The sequence below is a fragment of the Brachionichthys hirsutus genome, unplaced genomic scaffold (genome assembly GCF_040956055.1).
Source record: "Brachionichthys hirsutus isolate HB-005 unplaced genomic scaffold, CSIRO-AGI_Bhir_v1 contig_796, whole genome shotgun sequence".
Lineage (NCBI taxonomy): Eukaryota > Metazoa > Chordata > Actinopteri > Lophiiformes > Brachionichthyidae > Brachionichthys > Brachionichthys hirsutus.
In genome coordinates this window covers 141,971-156,788 of record NW_027180331.1, presented here as the reverse complement: position 1 = coordinate 156,788, position 14,818 = coordinate 141,971, and the positions used below count along the sequence as shown (strand labels likewise).

Sequence of the window (14,818 nt, the reverse complement as noted above, 5' to 3'; positions counted from 1 at the left end):
TTATTGGCTGTATTCTGGGACTGGGAGGACTGGGAGGACTGGGAGGACTGGGAGACAAATACTGACCCCGCTGGGCGCGTTCCATTTGGGTGGTCTGCCCGAGAGAATGGATTCAAAACAAATGTGCTTATGCTGCTTAATTTAAAAAGGAGAATAATATCAGTAGCAGTTCTCGACTGTGTGTCTGTGTGTGTGCGTGTGCGTGTGCGTGTGCGTGTGTGTGTGTTCTGCGAACTAAAAGGAGCCACACTTTGTTGGAGTTTTGGAGTTGGGTATTATGAATATAATAGCATCACAGGTTATGAACTCGTGAGAACAGAAATAGTCGAGGCCTGGGGTTACTTTTGTCTAATTACGAGTATATCATAGAAATAATTTCAATCAGGGGAAGGTTGAAGGGCTATCAGTGGAGGAAATCTAGGTGACTTTGAAATGCTAATGTTTATTATAGCTACATCACTATCACTATTAATCTCCCGCTGGTGAGAGATAGTGCCTTATCTCAGAGGAAACGGTTTCTTGTCAAATTAATTTCTTTATTCGGCTAAGCAAGGGAAACGATAAAGTACGGTGGCCTGTGAGTTCCTATCCTTCTTCAAAGTTCAATGTGGAATAAGCAGGACAATCTGTGAAATCTGTTATGTGGCCACAGTCAGTGAAACTTCTGTGTCGCTGTCCACGGTGCTGAAACAATGTCATGTTGCTCTTTTAACCTCCGCTGAGGAGGTTGTTCTCACCTCCGTTGGTTTATCTGTCTGTCTGTCTGTCTGTCTGTTAGCAGGATAACTTGTTAAGTTACAGATGGATCTTGATGAAATTCCCAGGTAATGTTGGGAATGTTACCGGGAATAGATGATTACATTTTGGTTATGATCCTGGATTCTGAATCACTTTACATTTTTCAGTAACACTGCAGTTTGTCACGGCGTCTGTCTAATCTGACTCCCAAGAGACGAACCTGCGACCATCTCGCTGTGAGGCAACAGTGCTTACCACTGCGCCACCGAGCCCCCCGTATCAAAATTATATTGTACATTTTCACACTATGTGTTACACCGTTTTAAACAATGTAAAAATATGATTTTATGAACGATATAAAGTCGTTTGCCAATGCACTCTGTCTAAATGTATCGCAATGTATTCTTTAATAGGTACGAAAGCTATAAATTACTTTATTTTGAAATATGCAACCGGAAATATCTTTGGAATTCTGGATATGACGTCATTTGCGATCGCAGCGTCGTGAAAACAAACGAGGAAGTCCATTGAAATCACGCGACTGTGGCGGAGCGTTTCAATGCGACACAGAGCGCTCACATCGGTAAAGGTACAGGGAGTCCGAATGTTTAGATCCAGATTTCAGTAGCTGGTAGAACAGATGTTTGAAGATGCTCGAAGAAAGAAGCAAGTTAGGTTGGCGGACACACACAGCGGTGGTTTAGCGGTGTTTACTAGCGTGGTGATGCTATCCTGACTCACTAATAATTAAATAAGAGCCCAGGTGATCAACGTAGAATAGACTGTAAAGTACTCCTATGATCCATCGCGCAGTTTAAAAACTCAATGACGTACAATCCCTGTTTGCGACATTTAACAGACACTAATTCCTGTAAAAAAAAAAAAAAAGATCAAGGCTATTTATTTGTCACGTACGTCATTCATTCATGTGCAGCAGGGAAATGCTGTACATACGATTGTTGCAATAAATTAAGTGACATAAAGCTCCAATTTTTTTACTATGTAACACGAAATACAAGGAAATACAAGGTAAAATGAAAATAAACCAAGGACAACAGATAGCAAGTATTTACTGTACATTGTGGGTCATGTAACAGGTTGTGGTGTAGTATATGAGTAGCCATTGGGAGGTCTTATTGTTTGTGGATAGCGAGTTCCCTGGTCTTATCGATGCTCTTCTCTGACTTCGGTTGCTTGAAAAGTTTGTGTCCAGGGCTGCTGGTGATTTTCCGGGTTCAGAGAGCCGTGACTCTCCGCCTCCTGGAGTAAATATTCTGCATGGCCATAAATCAAGTGCCGATGGTGCAATCAGACAAGTGAACCATGCACTGCAGAGCTTTCTGGTTCTGAGCAGAACGGTTCCTGTACCAGAACGGGGATGGTTGCAGTCGGGATGCTCTCCAATGAAAAATGTTTCCAGGATTTAAAAGTCAGATTTAAAAATTATACACCAGAAACCTTCATCTGAGAAAAATCCAACTCCTACTCTTAAAGTAAACCTGTGAACTTACACTGGCACACTGTTGGGATGGTTGCTTAGATGAATAGTTAAATGATCAAATATCAGAGTCTGGAATTTGTGATTATCACATGACTTTGAATTTGATATGCTCTGCAAAACGTTTTCACCTTAAACAATTTTATCCAACTGCAAAATGAGACGGTGTAAATACTAGTGAACCCATATTTGCTACGCCCAAACTTCAATGGCACTTTATAAACAATGTCTATCTCTTTCCTACAGGAACGCAACGATGTCTGCAGTCATCGTTGTACACGGTGGGGCCAGGGCCGTACCGGATGAACTGGCCAAGGCCTCTGTTGATGGAGTGAAGGTTGCAGCCCGCGATGGGTTTGCAGTCCTGAAAAGAGGAGGAAGCGCTTTGGATGCCGTCGAAGCAGCCGTGAGAACGATGGAAGATAACAGTGTATTTAATGCAGGTACAAATAAAGTGATTCCTACTGTCCAGCCATTTCCTTCCGCTTTTCGGCTTTGCGGGTCACGTGTGTTGCTGGAGCCTATCCCAACTTGCTGTGGGCGAGAGGAGGGGCACACCCTGGACAAGCCGCCAGTTCATCGCAGGGTGCTTTCAACACAACTACCCCCCATTGTGTCTGCAGAGGAGCCAATCGTGATTTTTCAGTGATGCACAGTCTCCATCTGCTGGTGGTGACACCAACATTCATCCAGACTCTTGTTTCAGAGTGACGGGGTCGGGGGGGGCTTATGGGCCTCATCTCATTGTCCAGCGTCAGTATGGGCTACAGGGGCTGTTGCAACAAGCCATGATCAGAGAGACAGTTTTGTCCTTGTTCTCAGTGGTTTTTGGTCTCCAACAACTTAAAGTGACATTTAATTTGCAGGACATGGAGCTGTGCTAAATGCTGATGGAGAAGTGGAGCTGGATGCCATCATTATGGATGGGAGGACACTTTCCAGTGGTGCCGTCTCCTCAGTCGAAAACATTGCCAATCCCGTTTCACTGGCACGAGCAGTGATGGAAAAGGTGTTCAGTCTTTGATTCTGTTTAAAAGGAGACCATCGATGTTTAAAACTCTGATTTGGATGCTTTTTTTAACCCTTTGTCCTGGCAAAGGTTTAATGTGCAGAAAATGGAGTGGTATTACATTTCAGTTACGCTGTTATGAAATACATCTTGTATGTTTCTGTCATGGACACTCTCAGACTGACCACGTGATATTGACAAGCAGAGGCGCAAACCAGTTTGCGGAGAGCATTGGCGTGAGCACAGTCCCCACTGATTCACTGGTGACGGAGTTTGAGAGGAAAGAATGGGAGAAATGTAAGACGTTTGTTACTGGAGTGAAGGAAGAGATCAACACTCAGTGGTAAGTATTACATACTTTCTGTCCTGGGATACATTTCTTTGAGTCTTACGCAGCATTATTTCAGCCGGACCGGTCCGAAACTGAAATAAAGTCAATTCTGAGCATGTTTGATGTAACATGGGTTTTTCACAAATACTAAAAATGCTAAACAGGATGTTTTCACATTGTCCTCTTCAAACCAAACTTTCCTTACCTGTGGATGACTCTGTGAGTTTGGCGCTTCCTTTACAGCAAGGGTCCCCAAACTTTGTCCTGTGAGGGCCACATAACTTTTCCCTTCTCTGATGAATAAATAATAACACTATTAATAAAATAAATAATAACCAAATAACCCTTTCCGGGTTCATCACAGAAAAAAGGTCCATGGAACATTAACTTTCTGGTCGTATGTGATCATCATTAAAATTGTCCCAAGTGAAAGGAAGAATGCTTTTCTTCATAATATTAATATATTCTCCACTATCAATATTATTTTTAAGAAACAAAAGATCGAATTAATAACCCCTCTTAAATGCACCGAATACAATTATTGATCCCCTACCGGCTACTCATGTTGTATGGAAAATAAGAAAATAAAAAAATGTTTTTTTTTGGCCTCTGGTATTGTTCCGGGGGCCGGGCTAAATGTGGAGGCGGGCCATAGTTTGAGGACCCCTGCTTTACAGTGAGCATGCTGGAAACTTTCATCCCAGCATTCTATCCAAGGATGTGTTTCTAAAGGCTGATGGAAAACCTCATATTTCCAGAATGATTTCCACAGCATTGCTGCAGATGCATCGATTCTTTGAGTATTTGAAGTGTTTTTATATTGACCCCTTCCTATGAAGAAAAAAAACCCACAAACAATTTGAGCCCGTATCAATTCATGGCGGATGTATTTCCTCCTCCTAGGGCCCATGACACTGTCGGAGCAGTTGCCGTGGACTGTGTTGGTAATGTTGCATGTGCAACATCAACTGGAGGGATCAGAAATAAAATGGCTGGCCGAGTAGGAGACGCTCCAATCATTGGTGTGACATATGTCTGACATGGAACTTTTTACACATCAGCTGCATTTATCAATGACCTGATATTAAATGTAACCATCGTCATTGTAGTCTAAATTTACCATGTCGTAATTAGTTAAGATGAACGAGAATATTTTTTTCAGTACGCTCAATTGTGTAGAAATATTTTTGAAATCTCTGCTGCTAATGTTTTTTTTCTATTCTATTTTTATTTTCATAAATAAGGCTGTGGAGGATTTGCAGACAATTTTAGTGGTGCCGTGTCTTGTACTGGTCATGGAGAGTCTATTCTCAAAGTCACGTTGGCAAGACTCATTCTTTTCCATGTTGAACAAGGTAAAAAAAAAAAAAAGGATCACACACACATTCAGGTTATTAAGACCATGACTTTAACTATGGTTGTGTTTATTTGATGAAGACTTGTTTACTTTCCTCGCAGGTAAATCAGTAGCAGAGTCCTCACAGTTGGCTCTGCAGTACATGGCGGACCGTGTCCACGGTGCAGGAGGCTGTATTGTAGTGTCCCCATCAGGACAGTGGACAGCCACATTTACCACCAAGAGAATGGCTTGGGCAGCAGTGGATCGTGACGGCCTGTGGTATGGGTTAGAGCCAAATGAACGATTTAATGAGCAGCTGACTGTGTAAATGTTCTCATTTTATTCTTTACCAGTCAATAAAGAATTAAATTAAACTTGTGTTTTCTATGAATTCAGCTTGGGTTGGCTCACATATCATGTCTTGGACATTTACAAACATAAGTTAAATTGAATTATATACAATGGTATATCTTTTTAATTTGTTATCTGAGGTTCAGAGGGGAACTAAAAAGCATTTTATATTACTGTAACACTGCGATGCTCCAGTTCCTCTGCAGGGATTTGGCCAAACCATAACCAAAGCTATACCCTCCCTCAACCCCTCCATGTTTGTTTGGATTAATAGACTACTGTTTATCTCCCCTATGAGAGAGGAGGCTTGAGCCGAGCAAATCTATATGGGTAAGATTGTGCTGATCAACTCTCTGCTGCCTCCTGCTGGTTCTTAGGAAAAGTTGGAAAGAATCAGTACATCTCTTCTCCCACTCAACTCATATTTGTAGTCAGTAACCTTGCAACCTTAAAGGTCTCTGTAAGAAAAAAAAAGTGATCCAAACTAAATTTAATTAGAAGAAGAAAAAACATGTCACATATACGGCTTATTGGATTCAGTGATATATGAAGAAATAAAGTTACTTTACAGGTCTCTGTAAGGTTGCAATTAGTGCAATAGTCTGTAGATCTGCCCTGACTGGTCAACAGGAACAGACTTTTTGGTAGGTCCACCCCTGATTGTAGAAAAAAGGGCACTGGAGCAGTTGCAAGAGCAAACTGAGTCCGAGGCTGTGGGGCTCCCTGAAGCTGGATCACTGGAGGGGGGGCTATCACGGTGCGCAGGGTGACAGGACCTCTACGCTACGACACTGAGTGGCTGGAACTTTATAGTGTCGATGGCTTGATGTTCATGGCGCGAGGCAGGGGACTTCAGCAACAGTGAGGCACTATACATTGTTGAGAACTCAGAACTGAACAGATTTCTCCTACGATGCTTGAAGTACCCAAAAGCAGAATGTTGCTAATTGTGGGACCGATTCAACACACAGTACAATAGTACAATCTTCACACAACAGTAAACATTTTCTACCTAAACATCTTTATCAACCAACAACAGATCACCGGGGAACACAGGTGAACATCCACACCATAATTCTTCACTCCATAGTGGAAAATACCTTGAAACTTTCTCACTAAAGATCACACAGTCACTTACACACAAAAATGCTTTAAGAGTCAAGAGCTGGGTGTTGAAATTAACTCAATTAAGATCGCCCTATACTCCCCTGAATGCAGTGCAATGGTGAATGCCACCGATAACCAAGTGCACAAAGCTCACAGTAATAGATAACATTTAACAACATACCTGACTCACCATTTGCAAGCATGCGCACCGCATGCACGCAAGACGGATCCAGGCTGTTTTTCTCTGCCACCAGTTCAGGTGAATGTTTATCAGGATGCATTATTATCACAGCGGACCTCTTGACCGCGGCCGTGCAGGTGAGGCGACAGGGAGTGCTGCGCGTCGGAGGATAAGTGTGAAACCTTCCCGGTCCCGCTACAGCCGCCGGTACAACGGACAGAAACTCCTGCAAAAATACACAAAAAGAATAAAACAACTCGTCGTCCCAAGTCTCCGAGATGCTCGACTGAAAATTGAGTTGTGATTCAGAGGTGTGAGCCCATTTCTGCCACCGCTGCCTGCGCGCTGTGTCTGTTCTCTGGGGCTGCAGAGCGCGCTGCTCCCGCCCCTCTCACGTTATTGGCTGTATTCTGGGACTGGGAGGACTGGGAGGACTGGGAGGACTGGGAGACAAATACTGACCCCGCTGGGCGCGTTCCATTTGGGTGGTCTGCCCGAGAGAATGGATTCAAAACAAATGTGCTTATGCTGCTTAATTTAAAAAGGAGAATAATATCAGTAGCAGTTCTCGACTGTGTGTCTGTGTGTGTGCGTGTGCGTGTGCGTGTGTGTGTGTTCTGCGAACTAAAAGGAGCCACACTTTGTTGGAGTTTTGGAGTTGGGTATTATGAATATAATAGCATCACAGGTTATGAACTCGTGAGAACAGAAATAGTCGAGGCCTGGGGTTACTTTTGTCTAATTACGAGTATATCATAGAAATAATTTCAATCAGGGGAAGGTTGAAGGGCTATCAGTGGAGGAAATCTAGGTGACTTTGAAATGCTAATGTTTATTATAGCTACATCACTATCACTATTAATCTCCCGCTGGTGAGAGATAGTGCCTTATCTCAGAGGAAACGGTTTCTTGTCAAATTAATTTCTTTATTCGGCTAAGCAAGGGAAACGATAAAGTACGGTGGCCTGTGAGTTCCTATCCTTCTTCAAAGTTCAATGTGGAATAAGCAGGACAATCTGTGAAATCTGTTATGTGGCCACAGTCAGTGAAACTTCTGTGTCGCTGTCCACGGTGCTGAAACAATGTCATGTTGCTCTTTTAACCTCCGCTGAGGAGGTTGTTCTCACCTCCGTTGGTTTATCTGTCTGTCTGTCTGTCTGTCTGTTAGCAGGATAACTTGTTAAGTTACAGATGGATCTTGATGAAATTCCCAGGTAATGTTGGGAATGTTACCGGGAATAGATGATTACATTTTGGTTATGATCCTGGATTCTGAATCACTTTACATTTTTCAGTAACACTGCAGTTTGTCACGGCGTCTGTCTAATCTGACTCCCAAGAGACGAACCTGCGACCATCTCGCTGTGAGGCAACAGTGCTTACCACTGCGCCACCGAGCCCCCCGTATCAAAATTATATTGTACATTTTCACACTATGTGTTACACCGTTTTAAACAATGTAAAAATATGATTTTATGAACGATATAAAGTCGTTTGCCAATGCACTCTGTCTAAATGTATCGCAATGTATTCTTTAATAGGTACGAAAGCTATAAATTACTTTATTTTGAAATATGCAACCGGAAATATCTTTGGAATTCTGGATATGACGTCATTTGCGATCGCAGCGTCGTGAAAACAAACGAGGAAGTCCATTGAAATCACGCGACTGTGGCGGAGCGTTTCAATGCGACACAGAGCGCTCACATCGGTAAAGGTACAGGGAGTCCGAATGTTTAGATCCAGATTTCAGTAGCTGGTAGAACAGATGTTTGAAGACGGTCGAAGAAAGAAGCAAGTTAGATTGGCGGACACACACAGCGGTGGTTTAGCGGTGTTTACTAGCGTGGTGATGCTATCCTGACTCACTAATAATTAAATAAGAGCCCAGGTGATCAACGTAGAATAGACTGTAAAGTACTCCTATGATCCATCGCGCAGTTTAAAAACTCAATGACGTACAATCCCTGTTTGCGACATTTAACAGACACTAATTCCTGTAAAAAAAAAAAAAAAGATCAAGGCTATTTATTTGTCACGTACGTCATTCATTCATGTGCAGCAGGGAAATGCTGTACATACGATTGTTGCAATAAATTAAGTGACATAAAGCTCCAATTTTTTTACTATGTAACACGAAATACAAGGAAATACAAGGTAAAATGAAAATAAACCAAGGACAACAGATAGCAAGTATTTACTGTACATTGTGGGTCATGTAACAGGTTGTGGTGTAGTATATGAGTAGCCATTGGGAGGTCTTATTGTTTGTGGATAGCGAGTTCCCTGGTCTTATCGATGCTCTTCTCTGACTTCGGTTGCTTGAAAAGTTTGTGTCCAGGGCTGCTGGTGATTTTCCGGGTTCAGAGAGCCGTGACTCTCCGCCTCCTGGAGTAAATATTCTGCATGGCCATAAATCAAGTGCCGATGGTGCAATCAGACAAGTGAACCATGCACTGCAGAGCTTTCTGGTTCTGAGCAGAACGGTTCCTGTACCAGAACGGGGATGGTTGCAGTCGGGATGCTCTCCAATGAAAAATGTTTCCAGGATTTAAAAGTCAGATTTAAAAATTATACACCAGAAACCTTCATCTGAGAAAAATCCAACTCCTACTCTTAAAGTAAACCTGTGAACTTACACTGGCACACTGTTGGGATGGTTGCTTAGATGAATAGTTAAATGATCAAATATCAGAGTCTGGAATTTGTGATTATCACATGACTTTGAATTTGATATGCTCTGCAAAACGTTTTCACCTTAAACAATTTTATCCAACTGCAAAATGAGACGGTGTAAATACTAGTGAACCCATATTTGCTACGCCCAAACTTCAATGGCACTTTATAAAGAAAGTTTATCTCTTTCCTACAGGAACGCAACAATGTCTGCAGTCATCGTTGTACACGGTGGGGCCAGGGCCGTACCGGATGAACTGGCCAAGGCCTCTGTTGATGGAGTGAAGGTTGCAGCCCGCGATGGGTTTGCAGTCCTGAAAAGAGGAGGAAGCGCTTTGGATGCCGTCGAAGCAGCCGTGAGAACGATGGAAGATAACAGTGTATTTAATGCAGGTACAAATAAAGTGATTCCTACTGTCCAGCCATTTCCTTCCGCTTTTCGGCTTTGCGGGTCACGTGTGTTGCTGGAGCCTATCCCAACTTGCTGTGGGCGAGAGGAGGGGCACACCCTGGACAAGCCGCCAGTTCATCGCAGGGTGCTTTCAACACAACTACCCCCCATTGTGTCTGCAGAGGAGCCAATCGTGATTTTTCAGTGATGCACAGTCTCCATCTGCTGGTGGTGACACCAACATTCATCCAGACTCTTGTTTCAGAGTGACGGGGTCGGGGGGGGCTTATGGGCCTCATCTCATTGTCCAGCGTCAGTATGGGCTACAGGGGCTGTTGCAACAAGCCATGATCAGAGAGACAGTTTTGTCCTTGTTCTCAGTGGTTTTTGGTCTCCAACAACTTAAAGTGACATTTAATTTGCAGGACATGGAGCTGTGCTAAATGCTGATGGAGAAGTGGAGCTGGATGCCATCATTATGGATGGGAGGACACTTTCCAGTGGTGCCGTCTCCTCAGTCGAAAACATTGCCAATCCCGTTTCACTGGCACGAGCAGTGATGGAAAAGGTGTTCAGTCTTTGATTCTGTTTAAAAGGAGACCATCGATGTTTAAAACTCTGATTTGGATGCTTTTTTTAACCCTTTGTCCTGGCAAAGGTTTAATGTGCAGAAAATGGAGTGGTATTACATTTCAGTTACGCTGTTATGAAATACATCTTGTATGTTTCTGTCATGGACACTCTCAGACTGACCACGTGATATTGACAAGCAGAGGCGCAAACCAGTTTGCGGAGAGCATTGGCGTGAGCACAGTCCCCACTGATTCACTGGTGACGGAGTTTGAGAGGAAAGAATGGGAGAAATGTAAGACGTTTGTTACTGGAGTGAAGGAAGAGATCAACACTCAGTGGTAAGTATTACATACTTTCTGTCCTGGGATACATTTCTTTGAGTCTTACGCAGCATTATTTCAGCCGGACCGGTCCGAAACTGAAATAAAGTCAATTCTGAGCATGTTTGATGTAACATGGGTTTTTCACAAATACTAAAAATGCTAAACAGGATGTTTTCACATTGTCCTCTTCAAACCAAACTTTCCTTACCTGTGGATGACTCTGTGAGTTTGGCGCTTCCTTTACAGCAAGGGTCCCCAAACTTTGTCCTGTGAGGGCCACATAACTTTTCCCTTCTCTGATGAATAAATAATAACACTATTAATAAAATAAATAATAACCAAATAACCCTTTCCGGGTTCATCACAGAAAAAAGGTCCATGGAACATTAACTTTCTGGTCGTATGTGATCATCATTAAAATTGTCCCAAGTGAAAGGAAGAATGCTTTTCTTCATAATATTAATATATTCTCCACTATCAATATTATTTTTAAGAAACAAAAGATCGAATTAATAACCCCTCTTAAATGCACCGAATACAATTATTGATCCCCTACCGGCTACTCATGTTGTATGGAAAATAAGAAAATAAAAAAATGTTTTTTTTTGGCCTCTGGTATTGTTCCGGGGGCCGGGCTAAATGTGGAGGCGGGCCATAGTTTGAGGACCCCTGCTTTACAGTGAGCATGCTGGAAACTTTCATCCCAGCATTCTATCCAAGGATGTGTTTCTAAAGGCTGATGGAAAACCTCATATTTCCAGAATGATTTCCACAGCATTGCTGCAGATGCATCGATTCTTTGAGTATTTGAAGTGTTTTTATATTGACCCCTTCCTATGAAGAAAAAAAACCCACAAACAATTTGAGCCCGTATCAATTCATGGCGGATGTATTTCCTCCTCCTAGGGCCCATGACACTGTCGGAGCAGTTGCCGTGGACTGTGTTGGTAATGTTGCATGTGCAACATCAACTGGAGGGATCAGAAATAAAATGGCTGGCCGAGTAGGAGACGCTCCAATCATTGGTGTGACATATGTCTGACATGGAACTTTTTACACATCAGCTGCATTTATCAATGACCTGATATTAAATGTAACCATCGTCATTGTAGTCTAAATTTACCATGTCGTAATTAGTTAAGATGAACGAGAATATTTTTTTCAGTACGCTCAATTGTGTAGAAATATTTTTGAAATCTCTGCTGCTAATGTTTTTTTTCTATTCTATTTTTATTTTCATAAATAAGGCTGTGGAGGATTTGCAGACAACTTTAGTGGTGCCGTGTCTTGTACTGGTCATGGAGAGTCTATTCTCAAAGTCACGTTGGCAAGACTCATTCTTTTCCATGTTGAACAAGGTAAAAAAAAAAAAAAGGATCACACACACATTCAGGTTATTAAGACCATGACTTTAACTATGGTTGTGTTTATTTGATGAAGACTTGCTTACTTTCCTCGCAGGTAAATCAGTAGCAGAGTCTTCACAGTTGGCTCTGCAGTACATGGTGGACCGTGTCCACGGTGCAGGAGGCTGTATTGTAGTGTCTCCATCAGGACAGTGGACAGCCACATTTACCACCAAGAGAATGGCTTGGGCAGCAGTGGATCGTGACGGCCTGTGGTATGGGTTAGAGCCAAATGAACGATTTAATGAGCAGCTGACTGTGTAAATGTTCTCATTTTATTCTTTACCAGTCAATAAAGAATTAAATTAAACTTGTGTTTTCTATGAATTCAGCTTGGGTTGGCTCACATATCATGTCTTGGACATTTACAAACATAAGTTAAATTGAATTATATACAATGGTATATCTTTTTAATTTGTTATCTGAGGTTCAGAGGGGAACTAAAAAGCATTTTATATTACTGTAACACTGCGATGCTCCAGTTCCTCTGCAGGGATTTGGCCAAACCATAACCAAAGCTATACCCTCCCTCAACCCCTCCATGTTTGTTTGGATTAATAGACTACTGTTTATCTCCCCTATGAGAGAGGAGGCCTGAGCCCAGCAAATCTACGTGGGTAAGATTGTGCTGATCAACTCTCTGCTGCCTCCTGCTGGTTCTTAGGAAAAGTTGGAAAGAATCAGTACATCTCTTCTCCCACTCATCTCATATACGTAGTCAGTTAAACTGAACTAAAATAGTCTTGTTTTGAGGAAACAGCGCTAATCACTGCACCACCGCAGTTCATTCTGATTGTTAGGTTGACCGAAATGACAATAAAACAGAGCTGAGTCAAAAATCCAACTCTGTTCACACAAACAAGAAAAAGTTTCAGCTTCTTTCTATTGATTGAACGCTTCCTGGAGAGCAGGCGGAAACAAGCCAACGCCTGCAGCTAGCGATTATTAAGAATCTATTCGGCTTTTACAGACTGTAACAGGCAGCAAACCAGCCATCAGACTCAGTCACTGTTGCACCACAGATACCAAAAACACTTTAATTCATACATTTAATCATTTCCATACTTTACACAAAGGAAACAAAATGATTTCTTTTTTTTAAACATTTCTATATACAGTTTTAATTTGACTCACAAAAGATCGTAAATGGTCAAAGACAAAAAATAATTTAAGTTCAAGTCTTGAGGATTTGCCCTCTGCGTGATAAAAACATGTCCCTTAAGAAAAGATCAAGCGAGGATGAGGGTTTCTTCTTCTGCTTCTTCATTTACGAAAGCGCTCATGGAGGTCTGCAGGTAGATGTGGAGTGTAGGGAATTTCCATATTAGATGGGATTCTACAACGTAATTACATGCCGACACCACTAGGAACGCACTACATTTAGTTTGTTATTGTAATGACTGATTTCAATTGAACGCATCACAGCAGTGACGTCACACAACACAGATAAACATGGGCTTAGATTGGCTGGGGCGGGACCCCCACCTTGAGGAGGACGGACTCATGGACATTGAAAGACGCGGACGCAGAGGGCGGCCCTTTGTTCGGACCTGAGACAGACACACAAAACAGGATCAAACCTCAGCGCTGATATCCAAACTAATTGTACTGATCTGTTAATTATATAAATGTCTTAATCTTAACCCACATTCTCCTCATTGAATACACACTCACAATGGAGAACAAGAACCGGAAGAGGGTTTGGTAAAACCCTACAGAAGTAAACGTTGTTGGGCCCCGCTGGCCTGGGGTAGACTTATTCTGTCTGAAGTAAGTACAGCTCTGTCACCAGGCTCTCATAGCACCTGAGAAATCACGAAATAACACAGGGGACAGAACATGTCTGAACACCGACCCTTCACACGGGAGCTACGGAATTCTGGCTATAAACCTGGCCTGAAACTCACTGTGACACGTCATCCATGGTGAAGCTGGGGAGGTCGCCCGGCATCTCCTGCTCTCCCTCCATTTCTCCACTTCAAGGACGATATCGTACACCTCCATCTTCTCATCAAAGACGATTTTGTCGACCATCTTATGTTGGACAAATTCATCCACCTCCATCTCCTCCTCTTCCTCCTTAACTGCTGGTGAAGCTGTTGAAGCCACAAGTATTAGAAACCCTTTTAACAAGTGAACTAGAACGATCAGAAAATCCACTGACCGGTGCCAAAGATCAACGCCGCAACCGGCTGAGAGGGTTGGATAAAGCCGTAGCAGATCCGTTTAGAGGACCGGTCGTTGACATTGTCCTGAACGAAGCGCTTTACTGGAGGGACGGCCTGTGGACCAACAAGATCATAAACACTAGTCAGAAACGTTGAACTCAGCTGACCAGCAGGCTCCAAGTCCTGAAAAAGAAGACAAGGAACTTACTCTGACTGAAAGGCACCGGGTTCTGAGGCAGGAAGGGCTGGTTGGGGTTGGTGGGATCCAACAGAGGGGACAGGTGCTTGTGCTCAAAGCTGGGGACCGATGGGTTCAGTCTAGCAGGCCTCAGATAGTTCCTGTCGAACATTGTGCCAGAAGACGCCGGTCCAGCCGGCCTCCTAGGGTCGGAGTGCCGGGTGTCTGCAGTGAGGCGGTCATATCCTCTCTTCTCCTCCTCACATTTGTTATAACGATGCATGAGTGGAGATGTACACTTTCGACCATCTAAAAACAGATTAAAGAGTTCATGCAGATACTTCCTGGCCTCCTGCAGCTCTAAAAATAAACAGTTTTTCCACTAAAGTTTCAAAGCAAGAAACGAGTGAGAGAAGGTCTGAAAAAGGATGAAGATGACAATATTTTGCTCCAAGCATCAGTTTCAACAAAACCCATCACTAATGAGAAGCTGCAGACTTACTGGAGTGTTCGGGGTCAGCTTGTCTCTTAAAACGATGGTTGTATTAA

General features: G+C 42.8%; 2 protein-coding genes across 3 annotated transcripts; both read left to right on the top strand.

Moving 5' to 3' along the window:
* Window positions 1–1,246: 1,246 nt before the first annotated feature.
* On the top strand, window positions 1,247–5,289 carry LOC137912986 (isoaspartyl peptidase/L-asparaginase-like). Its single transcript, XM_068757118.1, has 7 exons — window positions 1,247–1,327; window positions 2,483–2,679; window positions 3,103–3,245; window positions 3,425–3,588; window positions 4,480–4,598; window positions 4,821–4,931; window positions 5,035–5,289. Exons 2-7 carry the CDS (start codon window positions 2,493–2,495, stop codon window positions 5,241–5,243), a joined length of 933 nt encoding a protein of 310 aa, XP_068613219.1. The 5' UTR covers window positions 1,247–1,327; window positions 2,483–2,492; the 3' UTR covers window positions 5,244–5,289.
* A 2,904-nt stretch (window positions 5,290–8,193) lies between these two features.
* Window positions 8,194–12,206, top strand: LOC137912987 (isoaspartyl peptidase/L-asparaginase-like). 2 transcript variants are annotated; one of them, XM_068757119.1, is made up of 7 exons: window positions 8,194–8,271; window positions 9,427–9,623; window positions 10,047–10,189; window positions 10,369–10,532; window positions 11,424–11,542; window positions 11,765–11,875; window positions 11,979–12,206. In XM_068757119.1, exons 2-7 carry the CDS (start codon window positions 9,437–9,439, stop codon window positions 12,185–12,187), a joined length of 933 nt encoding a protein of 310 aa, XP_068613220.1. In that variant the 5' UTR covers window positions 8,194–8,271; window positions 9,427–9,436; the 3' UTR covers window positions 12,188–12,206. The 2 variants fall into 2 exon arrangements, with proteins under 2 accessions (XP_068613220.1, XP_068613221.1); XM_068757120.1 differs by having other exon boundaries at window positions 8,197–8,265.
* The last annotated feature ends 2,612 nt before the right edge of the window (window positions 12,207–14,818 follow it).